The 20,120-nt window shown below is 43.5% G+C and overlaps 1 protein-coding gene across 8 annotated transcripts in view; it reads left to right on the forward strand.

Moving 5' to 3' along the window:
• Nucleotides 1-20,120, forward strand: part of dlec1 (DLEC1 cilia and flagella associated protein) — a 209,625-nt gene that overhangs the window by 155,677 nt on the left and 33,828 nt on the right. For 7 of the 8 annotated variants that reach the window (XM_059971719.1, XM_059971722.1, XM_059971724.1 and 4 more), the window contains 2 exons: nucleotides 6,889-7,020; nucleotides 12,754-12,876. In XM_059971719.1, coding sequence (XP_059827702.1) covers nucleotides 6,889-7,020; nucleotides 12,754-12,876 — 255 coding nt within the window. Of the gene's footprint in view, nucleotides 1-6,888; nucleotides 7,021-10,437; nucleotides 10,487-12,753; nucleotides 12,877-20,120 lie in introns of all 8 variants that reach the window. The other variant, XR_009512561.1, reaches the window with a different exon arrangement.

Below are 20,120 nucleotides of genomic sequence, written 5' to 3' on the forward strand. Positions count from 1 at the left end.
CAGTGTTGGGAAATGTATGATAATGCATTTTGGTAAAAGGAACAACAGTGCGGACTATTATCTAAATGGGGAGAAGGTTCAAACATCAGAGGTGCAGAGGGACTTGGGAGTCCTCGTGCAAGACTCCCAGAAGGTTAATTTACAGGTTGAGTCTGTGGTGAAGAAGGCAAATGCAATGTTGGCATTTATTTCAAGGGGAATAGAATATAAAAGCAAGGAGATAATGCTGAGCCTTTACAAGACATTAGTCAGGCTGCACTTTGAGTATTGTCAACAGTTTTGGGCTCCATATCTCAAAGGATGTGTTGTCATTGGAGAGAGTCCAGAGGAGGTTTCCACAGAACAAAGGGGTTAACATACGAGGAGCATTTGGCAGCTTTGGGCCTGAATTCACTGGAATTTAGAAGACTGCAGGGGGATCTCATTGAAACCTACCAAATGTTGAAAGGACTAGACAGGGTGAAGGTGGAGAGTGTATTTCCTCTGATGGGGGTATCCAGAACTATTGGGCACAGCCTCAAGACGGGGGGGGGGGGGGGGGGAGGGCGACCTTTTAGAACAGAAGTAGGAGGAATTTTTTTAGCCAGAGGGTAGTAAATCCGTGGAATGCTCTGCCACAGACTGTGGTGGAGGCCAAGACCGTGGGCATATTTAAGACAGAAGTTGATAGTTTCCTGATTGGTCAGGACATTTAAGCATATGGCAAGAAGGCAGGTGTATAGAGTTAAGTGGGATCGTGGATCAGCCATGATGGAATGGTGGAGTGGACTCGATGGGCAGAATCTTGTGGTCTTGTGCCTTATGCCCTTGAGCCTGGTGTATATTTAACCATAAGGCACAGGAACAGAAATGGGCCATTTGGCCTTGTTTGCCATCCAATCATGACTGACTTATTATCCCTCTCAACTGCATTCTCCTGCCTTCTCCCCATAACCCTTGACATCCTTACTAATCTCTTTTTTCTTTTTTTTTTTCTTTTTCAATCTTTTTATTAAATTTCATATAAAAAAACAACACATAATAATGAATAGATTACAAATTCAATAAACTTGAGATTACATTAGTAATAGGATAATAATATCCTATTAAACATCAATCAACAAAAGGTACATAAATCAATCAAGTCTATATAGATATATATGAAAAAAAAACAAAAATAATCATCAAAAAAGAAAAAAAAATTGAAATTATATATGAGAAAAAATATATATTGAAAAAAATACTAAACTAAACTAACATGGGCAATAATAGCACTTTATAAATATATAAAGGTGTCAAGAAAAGAACTCCGGAACTCCATACCTGAACAAGGATAAGTAGAGAAAAGGATCTGAAATAGGCCAAATTAATTCATATGAAAGTGTCGAATAAATGGTCCCCAGGTTTCTTCAAATTTAATTGAAGAATCAAAGATAGTGCTTCTAATTTTTTCCAAACTCAGACAAGAAATAGTTTGGGAGAACCACTGAAATGTAGTAGGAGGATTTACTTCTTTCCAGTTTTGTAATATAGACCTTCTGGCAATTAATGTTACGAAGGCAATCATTTGTCTAATTGAAGGGGAAAGCTGATTGCCATCTTCATTTGGTATACCGAAAATTGCAGTAATAAAATGGGGTTGTAAATCGATATTCCATACTGAGGAAATGACATCAAAAATGTCCTTCCAATAGTTATGTAAAGTGGGACATGTCCAAAACATGTGAGTCAATGAAGCCACTTCTAAGTGACATCTGTCACATTGAGGGTTGATATGCGAATAAAATCGGGCAAGCTTATCTTTAGACATATAAGCTCTATGTACAATTTTAAATTGTATTAAAACATGTTTAGCACAAATAGAAGAGTAATTAACCATTTGTAAAATTTTTTCCCATTTATCTGTTGATATATTACATCGAAGTTCTTTTTCCCATTCTTGTTTAATTCTATCCGATATTTCTGGCTGTATCTTCAACATCCTTACTAATCAAGAACCTATCTCCTCTGCATTGAATATACCTTATGACTTGGCCTCTACAGCTGTCTGTGGCAAAGTGTTCACAGATTTACCACCTCAGGCTAAAGAAATTCCTTCTCATCTCCTTGCTAAAGGAGGCTCTGCACTCTAGCCCTAGACTCCCCTACTATAGGAAATATCCTCTCCCCATCCATTCTATCTGGGCCTTTCAATATGCAATAGGTTTCAATGAGATTCCCCCCGCATTCTTCTAAATTCCAGTGAGTACAGGCCCAGACTCATCAAACACTCCTCTTTTATTCCTGGCAAACATGAGGAAATCTGCAGATGCTGGAAATTCAAGCAACACACACAAAATGCTGGTGGAACGCAGCAGGCCAGGCAGCATCTATAGGGAGAAGCACTGTCGACGTTTTGGGCCGAGACCCTTCATCAGGACTGTCCTACTGTTCTGACGAAGGGTCTAGGCCCGAAACGTCAACAACGCTTCTCCCTATAGATGCTGCCTGGCCTGCTACATTCCACCAGCATTTTGTGTGTGTTCTTTTACTCCTGGGATCATTCTCGGGAACCTTCTCTGGACCCTCTCCAATGCCAGCACATTCTTTCTTAGATAAGGGCTCAAACTGTTCACGATAGTCCAAGTGCAATCTGTCCAATGCCATATAAAGCCTCAGCATTACATTCCTGCTTTTATATTCTAGTCCTCTTGAAATGAATGAAATCATTCTATTTGCCTTACTCATCATTGACTCAACCTGTAAGTTAATCTTTAAAGAATCCTGTACGAAGATGAAGGATTTTCCAGTTCCGATGAAGGGCCTTGACCCAAAACTTCGACTGTTTATTCCTTTCCATAGATGCAGCCTGACCCATTGAGTTCATTTTGTGTGTGTCTGCCCTATCTGCACTGCTCATGATTTTACATACCTCCCCTCTTGTTTCTGCACTCTGAATAAAGTCTTACTCCCTATAACTCAGATCATCAAATCCTGGCAACATCCGTGTAAGTGCTGGAGTCTGAAGCAGGATCAGACATGCTGGAAAACTCAACCAGTCAGGCATCATCTGTAGTTAGAAAATACAGTCAACATTTGGAGTCAGCGCCCCTTGCTCATATTCAAGATTGGTTAATGTAATTTCCAGTACATAATTGAAAGGAGGCATGCCCACAACTTACTTGTCCTAGCCTGTACGTCTTTGGAATGTGTGTGTGTGGGGTTGCCTACATGGTCACAGGAAGAATGGGCAGGCCCCTTTCAGGCAGTGACAGGAATTGAATCCTGATTGGTGAGTGCCGGAGATGCAATGCTTTGCACAAACCACCACACTACTGTGCTGCCACACAGCAACAGCTAGAGTTAATAGAACTTTATTATATTTAAGGGATTTGTTCAATAAAAGTTGATGCCCAATCATGTTAGGATGTTGTATGAAGAAAGGTTGCTTGGAGGAGTTGTACGGTTAAAGGAGGGGAGTGTGAGAAGTAATGGCAGTGGAGAAGAGTTGTAGGGAGTGAATTCTAGAGATCAGAGCACAAGGATTTGCAGGTGTGATAGAAATCGGGGATAATTATGTATTCCTGAAATGAGATGCAAATATCTTGGTTGTGGGCTGGACCTGGTTACAGAGGTGTGAGAGAATTTGAAAACAAGGATAAAAATTTAAATTCTGTGTGACAGCCAATTGGTATCTTCCAGTAAAGGTCTAGTGAACATAGCAAGTCTGTGGATGTGAAGTTCAAGGCAGAGTTTACACAGTAACTAAATGGGTTTCAAATGTAACAGGTCTGGATGGAATAGAGTCATACAGGCCCTTCAGTCCAACAGGTCTGTGCTGGTCAAGTTTCTCCATCAAACCTAGTCTCGTTTACTTGTGCTTTGCCTATGTCCTTCTAAATGAGGGGCTCCCAACCTGGGATCCACAGACCCCTTGCTAAATGGTATTGGTCCTTGGCATAAAAAAAGATTGGGAACCCCTGTTCTGCCTTTCCTATCCAAGTGCCTGTCCAAATGCCTTTTAAATGTCGTTAATGTATCTGCCTCTTCCACTTTCTCTGACAACTCGTTCCACATACTGACCACTCTTTGAGTGGAAAAAAATTGCCCCTCAGGTTTCTATTAACCTTCTCCCCTCGCACATTAAACTCTTGCCCTCCAGTTTCTGATTCCCCAATCCTGAGAAAAAGACTGTGTGCATTCACTCTTTCTCTGCCCTTCAGAGTTTTGTACTTCTCTCTAAGGTCACCCTCCGTTCTCCTCTGCCCAATTGAATAAAGTCCCAACCTGTTCAACTTCTATCCATAACTTGGAAACTCAGATTCCAGCAGCATCCTTGTAAATTTCTGCCCCTTTTCCACATTAATGGCATCTTTAACATGCAGGGTGAGCAAAACTGATCAAAATACAACTTCATCAACATCTTGCACAACTGCAACATAACATCCCAACTTCTTTACGCAGTGCCCTGACAGATGAAGGCCAGCATAGGCCTAAAGCCCCATTCTGGCTCCCCTCTCATCCCTTCTCTTCTCCTCACCTGCCTGTCACCTCCTTCTAGTGCCCCCTTCCTCCTCCTCTTCACTGTTCCACTGTTCTCCTATAAGATTTTTCCATCTTTAGCCTTTTACCTTGTCAACCTATCACCCCTACCTTCCCCCACCTGGCTTCACTTATCACCTTTCAGCTTGTACTTCTTCCCCCCTCCCCAACCATCTTATTCTGGTTTGTTCTCCCTTCCTTTCCAGTCCTGATGAAGGGTCTAGGCACAAAATAAACAAGTTGTTTATTCCCCTCCATAGATGCTGTCTGGCCTGCTGTGTTCCACCAGCATTTTGTGTGGGTCACCACTTCATCTGTCTGCAATGCCACTTTATGTACTCTACTCCCAGATCCCTCTGTCCTGTAATACTCCCCTGGGCCATAATGTTCCTAAAATGTCACACCTCACACTTATTTGATTTGGAATACAGGGAATTCAGAGTCTGATGGGACGATACTTAGGGGGTCACAGATTTAATAAGTTTTGCAAAAAAAAATGCAGGGAATGAAAGGGTTAATGTATGAGGAGTGTTTGATGGCTCTGTGTATGTACTCATTGGAGTTTAAAAGAATTGGGGGGCGGGGGGGAATCTCATTGAAGCCTATTGAAAGGCTTCGATAGAGTTGATGAGGATGTTTCCTATCATGGTGGATTCTAGGACCAGAGGGCACAGCCTCAACATACAAGGATATCCCTGTAGAAGAGAGATGGAGGAATTTCTTTAGCCAGAGGGTGATGAATCTGTGGAATTCAGTTCCACGGACATCTATGGAGGCTAAGCCCTTGGGTTTATTTAAATCAGTGATAGATTCTTGATTAGTCAGTGCATCAAAAATAACGGGGAGAAAGCAGCAGAATGGGAGTGAAGGGGATAATAAATCAGCCATGATTGAATGGCGGAGCAGACTTGATGGGCCAAGGTACCTAATCCTGCTCCTATGTCTTATGGAGAACAAAATAATTGTTACTCCAGATCGTATGCAGCACAAAAGTACCACAATAAGATAAAGAACGCAATAATATATTTTTAAATGCAATAAATATAAATACATAAGCTAGCTTATATACATTGATTGTGTATGTATAACTATGAAGTAACTCTAGTGTGATTGATAAGAAAAGATAAATAGGTTGGGGATGTGGAGGGTTGGGTTAGTGGGTGCAGGTGTTGATCAGCCTTACTGCTTGAGGAAATTAAATGTTTTTGAGTCTGATGGTCCTGGGGTGGATGGGAGTGGGACAATCAGTCCATGAGCAGGGAGGGTGATATCCTTCATGTTGTTACTGGCCCTTCTCCAGCATCTTTCTGTATATATGTCCATGGTGGTGGTTATGCTGGTGATGCATTGGTCTGTTTTGACTCCCCATTGTACGTTTGTAGATCCTCCCTACCTGCTGCATTGAAGTTTCCGTACTATGCAGCTTGTTAGGATATTCCCTACTGCACATCTGTAGAATGATGTGAATATGGATGTGTGTAGTTCATCTCTCTTCAGCCACCTCAGAAAGTAGAGGTATTGGTGAGCTTTCCTGATTGTGTAGAATGTGTTCTGGGACCACGAGACCATTTCTGTTTTCTTGTGTGGAAAAGGGACCGGGTTAGTAAATCAGATAGACAACATTCATCAAAGCTAGGCAAAGTTAGAAAAGAAGCTTACTTTAATTTGCAGAAGCAGTTAAGGATGGGGAGAACCAAAAGAAACCATGAGAAGCTGGAATGCAGATGGGGCTGAGGGAGAGGGGTGAAACTCGTCAACCACAGAGTACTCATTTGGGGAAAATGTAGGTGGTGGTAAATGCAGAAAGATGGGGCTATTGCTCATGAATTCAGACAATGTGTGATACTTACACTCTTTACAAATGTTATCATCTCAGTTCTACTAAAATATATCAACCAAAGCAATCCCAAGATCCTCCTGCCTGAGTCTTTGTGCCCTTTGTTTTCAGTTCCAGCAGCCTTTACCACTGATGAACTACATCTTGGGATTCCTGTCCGAATTTCTAATCCTCCTGTTACATGCCATACCTTTAAGCTTCCTGCTGTTAACTGTATACTTTCTTACATTTGACCTCATGAAGTGTGGCAACCCACACTTGTCCGTATTAAACTGCATGTACCATTTCTTGACCCATTATCTCCTGCTGTATCCTTTAATGACCACCTTCACCGTCCACAACTCCACCAATGTTTGCAATGTAGTTTAGTTTCAAACTTCTTGGATTTGTCCTAATATTGGATGTCAGATTAGGCTGCATTATCGCAGTTCAGTAGAGGAAATTTCACTAAAACAGCTCATTTCTCTACGCTTGCATTTGAGTCAGGACTGGCACTGATGGTGGAAAAAACATTGGTCTTTTTGTTTTAAATATGTCTGCATTAATTTTAGGACAAGGAAGAGGAGGAGGAGCCTGTGGATGAAGAAAATGCAATGCGAACTGATGATCTCATTTCTGTGGTGCTGCGAGTTCATGAGGGCCTTGCAGCAGATTATCCATATTATGTGACTCCCAGGCAGATGGTGAGTGGCTTCTAGTACCAGGAGCGATGGATTCCATTGAAGATGCAATGTAATCTGAGGAAGCTCAAAGTAAATTTATTATACAAGTTTATATTATGTATGTCACCATATACTACACTGAGAATCATTTACTTGTGGACATTCACAGTAAGTACAAAGAAACACAATAGAATCAATGAAAAAATACACACAAGATAAACAGCCAATATTCAAAGGACAAAAAATTGTGCAAGTACAAAAGTAACAAAAAATAATGATAAATAAGCAATAAATAACGAGTACGTGAGATGAAGAGACCTTGAAAATGAGTCCATTGGTTGCGGGAACAGTTCAGTGATGGGGCAAGTGAAATTATTTGAGTGACATTATCCCCTCTGGTTCAAGAGCTTATGGTTGAAGGGTATTAAACTGTCCCTGAACCTGGTTTAGGTCCTGAGGTTCCTGTACCAGGAGCAAAAAGAGAGCATGGCTGGATGGTGGGGTGATGACTGTGCCAGTGAAAAATATCAATCAGAATCACTGTTGTGTGTTGTGAGATTTATTAACTTAGCAGCAGTTCAATGCAATACATAATACAAGAAAATAATAATAATAATCATTATTATAAATAAGTAAATCAATTACAGTATATGTATATTGAATAGATTAAAAATCTTGATTAAAAAACAAATAATATATATTTAAAAAGTGAGCTAGTATTCACAGGTTCAATGTCCATTTAGGAATTGGATGACAGAGGCAAAGAAGCTGTTCCTGAATCACTGAGTGTGGGCCTTCAGGATTCTGTACCTCCCACCTGATGGTAGCACTGAGAAAAGGGCATGCCCTGGGTGCGGGAGGTCCTTAATAATAGACGCTGCCTTTCTGATACACCACTCCCTAAAGATGTCCTGGGTACTTTGTAGGCTAGTACCCAAGATGGAGCTGACTAAATTTACAACCTTCTGCAGCTTCTGTCAGTCCTGTGCAGTAGCCCCCCCCCCCACCCCCATACCAGACAGTGATGCAGCCTGTCAGAATGCTCAACATGGTACAACTATAGAAGTTTTTGAGTGTATTTGTTGACATACCAAATCTCTTCAAACTCCTAATGAAGTACAGTCACTGTCTTGCCTTCTTTACAACTGCATCGACATGTTGGGACCAGGTTAGGTCCTCAGAGACCTTGATACGCAGGAACTTGAAACTGCCCACTCTCTCCACTTCTGATCCCTCTATGAGGATTGGTATGTGTTCCTTTGTCTTACCCTTCCTAAAGTACACAATCAACTCTTTTGTCTTTCTGACGTTGAGTGCCCGGTTGTTGCTGAGACACCATTCCACTAGTTGGTATATCTCACTCCGGTACATTCCCGCATCTCAATCTGAGATTCTACCAACAATAGTTGTATCATCAGCAAATTTATAGATGGTATTTGAGTTATGCCTAGCCACACAGTCATGGGTATAAAGAGAGTAATGCACCAGTATTGATCATCAGCGAGGAGGATATGTTATCACAAATCCCCACAGATTGTGGTCTTCTGGTTAGGAAGTTGATGAACCAATTGCAGAGGGAGGTCCAGAGGCCCAGGTTCTGCAACTTTTTAATCAGGATTGTGGGACTGATGGTATTAAATGCTGAGCTGTAGTCGATGAACAACATCCTGACATAGGTGTTTGTGTTCTCCAGGTGGTCTAAGGCTGTGTAAAGGGCCACTGAGATTGCAACTGCCGTTGACCTATTGTGGAGATTGGCAAATTGCAGTGGGTCCAGGTCCTTGCTGAGGCAGGAGTTCAGTCTAGTCATAACCAATCTCTCAAAGCTTTTCATCACTGTAAATGTGAGTGCTACTGGGTGACATACATTAAGGCAGCTCACATTATTTTTCTTAGGAGTTGGTATAATTGCTGCCTCTTTGAAGCAAGTGGGAATTTCCGCTCGTAGCAGTGAGAGGTTGAAATACTCCCATCAGTTGGTTAGCACAGGTTTTCAGAGCCTTACCAGGTACTCCACCAGGGCCTTCTGCATGCAAGGCTTCACCCTCTTTAAACACAGCCTAACATCAGCCTCTGAGACAGACATCACAGGGTCATCAGTTGCAGCAGAGATCTTCACAGCTATAGTTATATTCTCCTTTTCAAAGCAGGCATAGAAAGCATTCAGTTCATCTGGTAGTGAAGCATCGCTGTCAAATTGTCAATATTGGGCTCTTGATTTTCTCCCTGTCGCCTCCCCCCCCACATCACCATCGCCTACCTCTCCTTCATCACAGCCTTAATCATAGAGGCAGATTAGACTGGAAGTAAGAACAAGAATGTGCTGGAGAAGGAATGGAAATGATTAGTTAAGGTGTTTGTCGGAAGGAAATGGTTACATAGAATATAGTACAGCACAGGAACAGGCCCTTCAGTCCATGTTATCTGCACCAAACACGATGCCAAATTAAACAAAATCACAAACATGAGAGATTGTGAAGATGATGGAAATCCAGAGGAACAAATACAAAAATGAGAATAACTGCGGATGCTGGAAATCCAAAGCAACACACACAAGATGCTGGAGGAATTCCACAGGCTAGTCAACATCTGTGGAAAAGAGTAACCAGTCAATGTTTTGGGCTGAGACCCTTCTTTGGGATTGGAAAAAAGATGAGGTCAGAGCAACAAGGTGGGGAGAGGGGAGGAAGGAGTACAAAGTGTAGGTGATAAGTGAAACTGTGAGATGGGGAGGCATGAAGTAAAGAGCTGGGAAGCTGATTGATAAGAGATAAAGGGCTGGAGAAGGGGGAATCTGGCAGGACAGAACAAAAAACCATGGAAGAAAGAAAAGGGGGAGGAGCACCAGAGGGAGGTGATGGGCAGATAAGGAGATAAGGTGAGAGAGGGAAACAGGAATGAGGGAATGATGAACAATTACCAAAGTTCGAGAAGTCCATGTTCCTACCATCAGGTTGGAGGCTACCTAGATAGAATATATATAAGGTGTTGCACGTCCAACCTGAGTGTGGCCTCATTGCAGCAATAGAGGCCACATCATAGCCATGGGAATGGGAATGGGAAGTAGAATTAAAATGGTTGCCATCAGGAGATCCTGCTTTCTCTGGCTGATGGTGAGTAGGCGCTCGGCGAAGCAGACTCCCAATCCACATCAAGTATAACACATACAAAATGTTGGAGGAACTCAGCTCATCAGGCAGCAGTTATGGAGGGGAGTAAATAGTTGACATCACTGTACTGATGAATGAACTCAGCCCAATATCAACTGTTTATTCCTCTCTGTGGATGTTGCCTGACCTGCTAAGCTTCAGCAATATTTTGTATTTGTTAAACTAAGTCCCTGCATCCTATACATGTTCCATCTCTCTCCATTCCCTGCACATTCACGTATCTATCCAAAAGCCTCTTAAACAACTCTGCTGTCTTGCCTTCCACCAGGGCTCTTGGCAGGCTGTTCCAGGAAGCTAACACTGTGTCAACAAAAGCGGTAATAACATTTAATATTTCCCCCTTTTGCCTTAAATGCATGTTCTTTAATATTTCTACACTGGGAAAATGATTGTCTACTCTACTTGCACTCAGTGGCCACTTTATTAGGTACATCTGTACATCTGCTCGTTACTGCAAATAACTAATCAGTCAATCATGTGACAGCAACTCCGCGCATAAAAGCATGCAGACATGGTCAAGAGGTTCAGTTGTTCAGACCAAACATCAGAATGGGAAAGAGATGTTATTGAAGTGACTTTGACCGTGGAATGATGGTTGGCAGAGGGCTGGTTTGAGCATCTCAGACACAGCTGATCTCCAGGAGATCAACACCCACAACAGCCTTTCATAATATAAGCTTCTATCATGTCTTCCCTCAGCCTCTGATACTCTAGAGAAAACACTCCCTGCTTGTCTGACCTCATCGTTAGTTAGTTCATTAATCCCACAGAGACATAGGCCGCTGACTGCAGCTTGTCAAAGTCCTCAGTCCTAAACTAGTCTGCTGGTGGTCCTGAATGATAGAAGGGAGATCAGCCCTGTAGCTTCAATGGACTAGTAGGTTTTAACAGCATGACTTAATTTATCTTCCAAGCGAAGATCTGTCCTTTCCCAGAGATGAGGTCTATGGAGCTTCTGTTGCCATTGGGAAGGGGTTGCTCATCCCATGCTCAGTCGGGCTTGGGGCTGTCCATGGTAGAGTTCTGTAGTTCATGCCCGTTCTGAAATTCTTTAGCTATGTTCCAAGCCAGAAGCATTTATTCTAACTGACAAAAGAAATTGGACAGGATTCGGCCAAGGACCTGGGCATAACAGATTTTAATGCTTGTTGATGTACTGATTAGGTTTTTGAAGTAGAAGGAAGCATACCTTTTCTATTCAAGACTGGAGGAAAATATAGAGTCATAGAAAACTTCAGCTCAGAAACAGGCCATTTGGCCCATCTAGTCCATGCCAAACCATTTAAACTGCCTAGTCCCAATGACCTGCATCCAGACCATAGCCCTCTGTATTCCGCCCATCCATGTAGCTGTCCAAACTTGTTTTAAGTGTTGCCATTGAAATTGTATTCACCACTTGCGCTGGTAGCTTTTTCCACACACTCACCACCCTCTGAGTGGAAAAAGTTTTTCCTCATGTTCCTCTTAAACATTTCACCTTTCATCCTTAACCCATGACTCTAGTTGTAGTCTCAGCCAACCTCAGTGGGAAAAGCCTGCTGCATTTACCCTAACTATACACCTCATAATTATGTATATCTCTATCAAATCTCCTCCTGTGTTCTGTGTTCTAGTGATTAAAGTTCTAACCTATTCAATCTTTCCTTATAACTCAGATCCTTCAGTACTGGCAACATCCTTGTAAAGGTGAATAATTATAATCCATATTATTGTGGCAGAATCCCAGTCTTAAGTTGCTGATCAGAATTGCAGCAAGGGTTTAACAGCATGTCCAGGGTGGGGCAAAATAGACATCTGACCCACAGATTTTGTTTACAATATTATGAGGGCTATAGATAGGGTAACTGCATGCAGACTTTCTCCCCTCAAGGTGAGTGAGGGTAGAACTGGAGATTATAGGTTTAGGATGAAAAGTGAAATATTTAAGAAGAACCTGATGAGGAACTTCACGCAGAGGGTGGTGAGACTGGAGCAAACTGCCAGTGGAAGTGGTGGATGCAGGTTTGATTGCAACATTTAAAAGAAGTTTGGATGTACAGTACATGTATGGGGGGTGGTGTGGTATGGAGGGCTATGGTTCAGGTGTGGATCAGTGGGATTAGGCAGAATAACATTTTGGCATGGACTAGATGGACCAAAGGGCCTGTTTCTGTGCTGTAGTTTTCTTTTACTCTATATGTTCAGTCTGCTTCTGTGCTGCGGTGCTCTATGACTATGAATTTGCTGCATTAGCTGTCCTTCTCCCGGACCAGGTTATGCTAAAATTGGAGGTCTATTATTAAATATAAACTACTGATCAGTTTAGAAGTGCAGGGAAGCAACCAGAGTGGAATTGTTAGTTAGTTTATAAAATTTGTAAGAGTTATTTGGAGAGTAACCAAAAGGCTTGAATGACAAAAGAAATAATTAGAGTACTAAATCTGGTTATTGGGAGGACAACTGTCAGTTAAATACTTCTCAACTATTCTGGAAAAGATATCGGACGTTTACTAAAAGAGGAGAAGCAGAGCCATGATTCCTGGGTTGGCTGGTGTGTAGAATATGGCCACATCCACTGGTTTTAACTGTTTGCTTTGCTTCCCAGGTGGTCCCTGCTTGTGGCTGTGCCACCATCAACGTCTCCTTTACTCCACTTGCTCTGAACGGAAAAGCAAGAAACGTAGAGTGCAAGGGCTTTGCGTTTGGGTATCTTAGTCTGGATGACAAGGTGACGTACCATTTCTATTAAAACATAGAGCCTAATGTTAAAATATCTTTACACTGAGATAGATCTTCATCAGTTGGGTAGATGTGTGAGGGAGGACAAATGGAGTTTAATTCAGGTAAGTGTGAAGCATTACATTTTGGAAGGACATATCAAGGTGGGATTTTTACATTGAGTGGAAGGGAACTGGGTTCTGTTGTAGTAAATAGTTTCCTTAAAGTGGAGTCACAAGTGGACAAGGCAGTGTCTTTTGGCATGCTGACCTTCATCAATCAGACCAATGAGTATAGAAACTGGGTTGTACAAAATGTTGGTGAGGCCACACTTGGAGCATTGTCTTCTGTTTTGGTCACCCTATGATGTGAATCAACTGGAAAGAGTGCAAAAATAAGTCACTAGGATGTTACCAGGACTCAAAAGACAGAGTTATAGGAAAGATTACACAGGCTGGGTACTCACTCCTTAGAGCGTTGGAGACTGAGAGGTGTATAAAATCATGAGGGGCATAGATAGCGTGAGCTGTCTTCCTCCTAAGGGTTGTGGAATTGAAAACTTGAGGATTTAGTTCTAAGATTAGGGACAGCATGGTAGTTTAGCAGTTAACATAATGCTTTACCGTGCCACTCATCGGGGTTCAGTTCCTGCCACTGTCTGAAAGGAGTTTGTACGTTCTCCCCATGACCTTGTACGTGGCTTTCCAAAGGTGTACGGTTAGGGTCAGTGAGCTGTGGGCATGCTATATTGTTGGAATCATGTTGACACGGTAGGGTGGCGGTTAGCGCGATGCGTTGGAATTTGGAATTCTCCAGGTGCTCCTGTTTCCTCCCACAGTCCAAAGGTGTACCGATTAGTAGGTTAATTGCTCATTGTAATTTGTCCTGTGATTAATTGAGGGGTTGCTGGGCAGTGTGACTGGCTGGTCCAGAAGGGCCTATTCTGCACTATATCTCTAAATAAAACCACTTGCACATATTAGGACTGTGTTGGCCATTGACTCAAGCATTTCACTGTACGTTTTGATGTACTTTGACAAATAAAGCTCATCTCTTTAAATCTTTCTGAAAGCTTCAATAAGAATCTGATGGGCCACTTTTTTACACAGTGGGTGGTAGATAAATGGAATGAAAAGCTGCTGAGGTAGTGGAGTCAGAAACCTTGTGTTGTTTGGTTGGTTTTAGTGAGGGGGAGAGGGGAGAGAGTCACCATGCTTCCTACAACACAACATGCCCACAACTCACTAGCTCCAATTATACATCTTTAGCATGTGGGAGGAAACCGGAGTATCCAAAGGAATTCAAGCAGTCAGGCTCAGAATCCCAATCAGAATCAGGTTTATTATCACCGGCATGTGTCGTGAAATTTGTCAACTTAGCAGCAGCAGTTCAATGCAATACATTATGTAGAAAAAAGCATAACATAGAATAGTACAGCACATTACAGGCCCTTCAGCCCACAATATTGTGCTGACCCTCAAACCCTGCCTCACATATAACCCCCCACCTTAAATTCCTCCGTATACCTGTCTAGTAGTCTCTTAAGTTTCATTAGTGTGTCTGCCTCCACCACTGACTCAGGCAGTGCATTCCACGCACCAACCACTCTGAGTGAAAAACCTTCCTCTAATACTCCCCTTGAACTTCCCTCCCCTTACGTTAAAGCCATGTCCTCTTGTACTGAACAGTGGTGCCCTGGGGAAGAGGCACTGGCTGTCCACTCTATCTATTCCTCTTAATATCTTGTACACCTCTATCATGTCTCCTCTCATCCTCCTCCTCTCCAGAGAGTAAAGCCCTAGCTCCCTTAATCTCTGATCATAATCCATACTCTCTAAACCAGGCAGCATCCTGGTAAATCTCCTCTGTACCCTTTCCAATGCTTCCACATCCTTCCTATAGTGAGGCAACCAGAACTGGACACAGTACTCCAAGTGTGGCCTAACCAGAGTTTTATAGATCTGCATCATTACCTCGCGACTCTTAAACTCTATCCCTCGACTTATGAAAACTAACACCCCATAAGCTTTCATAACTACCCTATCTACCTGTGAGGCAACTTTCAGGGATCTGTGGACATGTACCCCCAGATCCCTCTGCTCCTCCACTCTTCCAAGTATCCTGCCATTTACTTTGTACTCAGCCTTGGAGTTTGTCCTTCCAAAGTGTACAACCTCACACTTCTCCGGGTTGAACTCCATCTGCCACTGCTCAGCCCACTTCTGCATCTTATCAATGTCTATCCACACCACCACCAACCTTTGCGTCATCTGCAAACTTGCCAACCCACCCTTCTACCCCCACATCCAGGTCATTAATAAAAATCACAAAAAGTAGAGGTCCCAGAACAGATCCTTGTGGTTTCACCACTAGTCACAACCCTCCAGTATGAATGTACTCCCTCCACCACGACCCTCTGTCTTCTGCAGGCAAGCCAATTCTGAATCCACCTGGCCAAACTTCCCTGGATCCCATGCCTTCTGACTTCCTGAATAAGCCTACCATGTGGAACCTTGTCAAATGTCTTACTAAAATCCATGTAGATCACATCCACTGCACTACCCTCATCTATATGCCTGGTCACCTCCTTAAAGAACTCGAGCAAGCTTGTTAGACACGATCTACCCTTCACAAAACCATGCTGACTGTCCCTGATCAGACCATGATTCTCTAAATGCCCGTAGATCCTATCCCTAAGAATCTTTTCCAACAGCTTTCCCACCACAGACGTAAGGCTCACTGGTCTATAATTACCTGGCCTATCCCTACAACCTTTTTTGAACAAAGGGACAACATTCGCCTCCCTCCAATCCTCTGGTACCATTCCTGTGGACAACGAGGACATAAAGATCCTAGCCAGAGGCTCAGCAATCTCTTCCCTTGCCTCATGGAGCAGCCTGGGGAATATTCCATCAGGCCCTGGGGACTTATCTGTCCTAATGTATTTTAACAACTCCAACACCTCCTCTCCCTGAATATCAACGTGCTCCAGAACATCAACCTCACTCATATTGTCCTCACCGTCATCAAGTTCCCTCTCATTGGTGAATACCGAAGAGAAGTATTCATTGAGGACCTCGCTCACTTCCACAGCCTCCAGGCACATCTTCCCACTTTTATCTCTAATCGGTCCTACCTTTACTCCTGTCATCCTTTTGTTCTTCACATAATTGAAGAATGCCTTGGGGTTTTCCTTTCCCCTACTCGCCTAGGCCTTCTCATGCCCCCTTCTTGCTTTTCTCAGCCCCCTCTTAAGCTCCTTTCTTGCTACCCTATATTCCTCAATAGACCCATCTGATCCTTGCTTCCTAAACCTCATGTATGCTGCCTTCTTCCACCTGACTAGATTTTCCACTTCACTTGTCACCCATGGTTCCTTCACCCTACCATTCTTTATCTTCCTCACCGGGACAAATTTATCCCTAACATTCTGCAAAAGATCTTTAAACATTGACCACATGTCCATTGTACATTTCCCTGCAAAAACATCATCCCAATTCACACTAGCAAGTTCTAGCCTTATAGCCTCATAATTTGCCCTTCCCCAATTAAAAATTTTCCTGTCCTCTCTGATTCTATCCTTTTCCATGATAATGCTAAAGGCCAGGGAGCGGTGATCACTGTCCCCCAGATGCTCACCCGCTGAGAGATCTGTGACCTGACCTGGTTCGTTGCCTAATTCTAGATCTAGTATGGCATTCCCCCTAGTCGGCCTGTCAACATACTGTGACAGGAATCCATCCTGGACACACTTAACAAACTCTGCCCCATCTAAACCCTTGGAACTAAACAAGTGCCAATCAATATTAGGGAAGTTAAAGTCACCCATGATAACAACCCTGTTATTTTTGCACCTTTCCAAAATCTGCCTCCCAATCTGCTCCTCGGTATCTCTGCTGCTACCAGGGGGCCTATAGAATACCCCCAGTAGAGTAACTGCTCCCTTCCTGTTCCTGACTTCTACCCATACTGACTCATAAGAGGATCCTGCTACATTATCCACCCTTTCTGCAGCTGTAATAGTATCCCTGACCAGTAATGCCACCCCTCCTCCCCTTTCACCCTCCTCTATCCCTTTTAAAGCACTGAAATCTAGGAATATTGAGAATCCATTCCTGCCTTTGGCCACTACATCATAATTCCATGTATGTATCCAAGCTCTCTCTCTCTATATATATATATATATATATATATATACACACACACACACACACACACACACACACACACACACACACACCAATCAATTAATCAATCACAGCATATGTGTATTGAATAGATTCTGGCCCAAGATGTCACTGAGTATGGTGGCCGTGTTGCGAACTCCATAGCAACTTTACAGTGTATTGCTAATTTCTGCAAATTTCCTTTGCATTTCTTGTTCAAGAAGCTGTGATAGTCACATCAAAATGATAGACTGACTCTGCTGAATGGTGGGGAGAAGGCACTTACCCACAATGTGCCGCCTTTTCTACACTGGGAACCCGTGCTTGCATGATCCATATATAACCATTTAACAATTACAGCACGGAAACAGGCCATCTTGGCCCTTCTGGTCTGTGCCGAACACCTACTTCCACCTAGTCCCACCGACCTGAACTCAGCCCATAACCTTCCATTCCTACCTGCCTCTACCACTTCTGCTGGAAGCTCGTTCCACACAGCTACCAGTCTCTGAGTAAGGAAATTCCCCCTTGTGTTACCCTTAAACTTTTACCCCTTAACTCTCAACCCATGTCCTCTTGTTTGAATCTCCCCTACTCTCAATGGAAAAAGCCTATGCACGTCAACTCTATCTATCCCCCTCATAATTTTAAATACCTCTATCAAGTCCCCCCTCAACCTTCTATGTTCCAAAGAATAAAGACCTAACTTGTTCAACCTTTCTCTGTATCTTAGGTGCTGAAACCCAGGTAACATTTTAGTAAATCTCCTCTGTACTCTCTCCATTTTGTTGACATCTTTCCTATAATTTGGCAACCAGAACTATACACAATACTCCAAATTTGGCCTCACCAATGCCTTGTACAACTTTAACATTACATCCCAACCCCTATACTCAATGCTCTGATTTACAACGGCCAGCATACCAAAAGCTTTCTTCACCACCCTATCCACATGAGATTCCACCTTCAGGGAAGTATGCACCATTAAATCCATGATTTAATAGATTTAATTAATCCATTGATCCATGGGAGGCTCATTTACTGCACCGTCGCTATCTCAGCACTGGAGGCGAGGGATAAGGGCTTGTGTCCTGGTGAGGGTGAGACGGCATCCTGATCGGCCGCCAATCCCTAGCATACTCCTGGCTAACATTCGGTCCCTGGACAATAAGCTGTGGGAACCGAGAGCCAGAATCTCCTATCAGCGGGAAACAAAGGAATGTAATGTTTTGTGCTTCATGGAGACCTGACTGATGGAAGAGGTGCCGGATCACGCCATCGAGCCCTCTGGGTTCTCTCTGTTCCGGGCAGACAGGTCTAATAAACTCTCTGAGGTGGGTAAAGGAGGAGGGGTATGCTTTCAATTGGTCAATGTGCTTGGTGCAACCCTTGAAATGTGCATGTCCTCAAATCCCTTTGTTCCCCTGATCTGGAGTGCCTTGTGATGCTGTGTAGGTCTTTCTGGCTGCCCAGGGAGTTCACGGCTGTTATTATCACAGCTGCAGCCTGATACTGACCGAGACGGTACACCTTCATCATTGCTGGAGACTTTAATACACCATTGCTGTTTGAAGTCTCTCCGAAGTTTTGGCAACAATCCAGGTGAGCACACAGGGGGGTAGAATACTCAACCGCTACTACTCTCCGTTCTGCTGTGCTTACAAAGCACTCCTCTGTTGGCCGTTTGGGAAGTCGGGTCACTCCTCCATCTTGCTTCTGCCTATGTACAGACAGAAGCTGAAACAAGAGGCGGCCATAGTTAAAACCGTCCACTGTTGGTCCGACCAACTGGTTTCCATGCTACAGGACTGCTTTGTCGAGGTCAACTGGAATATCTTTCGTGATGAGGATGTCTCTGTGTTCACGGAAGGGGTCATGAGCTTCATCTGGAAGTGCATCAAGGACACTGTCCTCCAAAGATTGGCTGGAGGCCATTCAAACCAGAAACCCTAGATCAACAGTTCCATGCAAGCAAGAGACAGAGCTTACCAAGAGGAACTCAGGAAATGCAGCTACAATCTGCGCAAAATGACAATACAGAGACAAGACCCAGACACAACTCTCCAGCAACAACACACATAGCTTATGGCAAAGTCTCCACACCATCATAAACTTCAAAACTAAACGTAGCGGCACTGTCAACGTCACTGCCTCTTTCCCAGATGAGCTAAATCTATTTTATGCTTGGTTCAATGTCGCCAACACTGAGCCCTGGAGGAAGAGCTGCCAAAGCAATCTGCACCTTGGTCATCCCTGAAACTGAAGTACGCAGGTGTTTCCAGCCAGCGGACAGCTGAAAGGCTGCGGGACCACAAGCATCCCAGGGCGGGTACTCAGGATTTGTGGGACACAACTGGCACAGATATTTTTAATCTCTCCCTCTCCCTGTGTAAAGTGCCCACCTGTTTCAAAACATTCACCATTGTCCCTGTACCTAAAAAGACCAAGGTAACATGCCCGAATGACTGGCGTCCTGTTGCACTCACCTCAATAATAAGAAAATGCTTTGATAGGCTGGTCAAGGATTACATCTGCAGTAATTTATCACCCACACTGGACCCCCTACAATTCACCTACTGACACAACCGATTAACAGATGATGTAAGAGCCACAGCTCTACACACCGTCCACATCTGGAGTGAAAGGATGCTTATGTGAGAATGCTGTTCTTGGACTACAGTTCAGCGTTCAACACCATAATTTCATCCAGGCTTGACAAGAAGCTCAGAGGCCTTGGCCTTCACCCTGCTTCACCCAGTGGTGTCAAGAGAACAACCTCTCCCTCAATGTCAAAAAAACAAAGGAGCTGGTTGTGGACTACAGGAGGAATGGAGACGGGCTCACCCCTATTGACATCAATGGATCCGAGATTGAGAATGTGAACAGCTTTAAGTTCCTCGGCATCCACATCACCGAGGATCTCACGTGGTCTATGCATACCGGCTGTGTGGTGAGAAAAGCACAACAGCGTCTCTTTCACCTCAGAGGGTTGAAGAAGCTTGGCATGAGTCCCTGCATCCTAAGGAATTTCTACAGGGGCACAATTGAGAGCATCTTGACTGGCTGTATCACTGCCTGGTACGGGAAC

The sequence above is a fragment of the Hypanus sabinus genome, chromosome 6, assembly GCF_030144855.1.
Source record: "Hypanus sabinus isolate sHypSab1 chromosome 6, sHypSab1.hap1, whole genome shotgun sequence".
NCBI classification, from domain to species: Eukaryota; Metazoa; Chordata; class Chondrichthyes; order Myliobatiformes; family Dasyatidae; genus Hypanus; species Hypanus sabinus.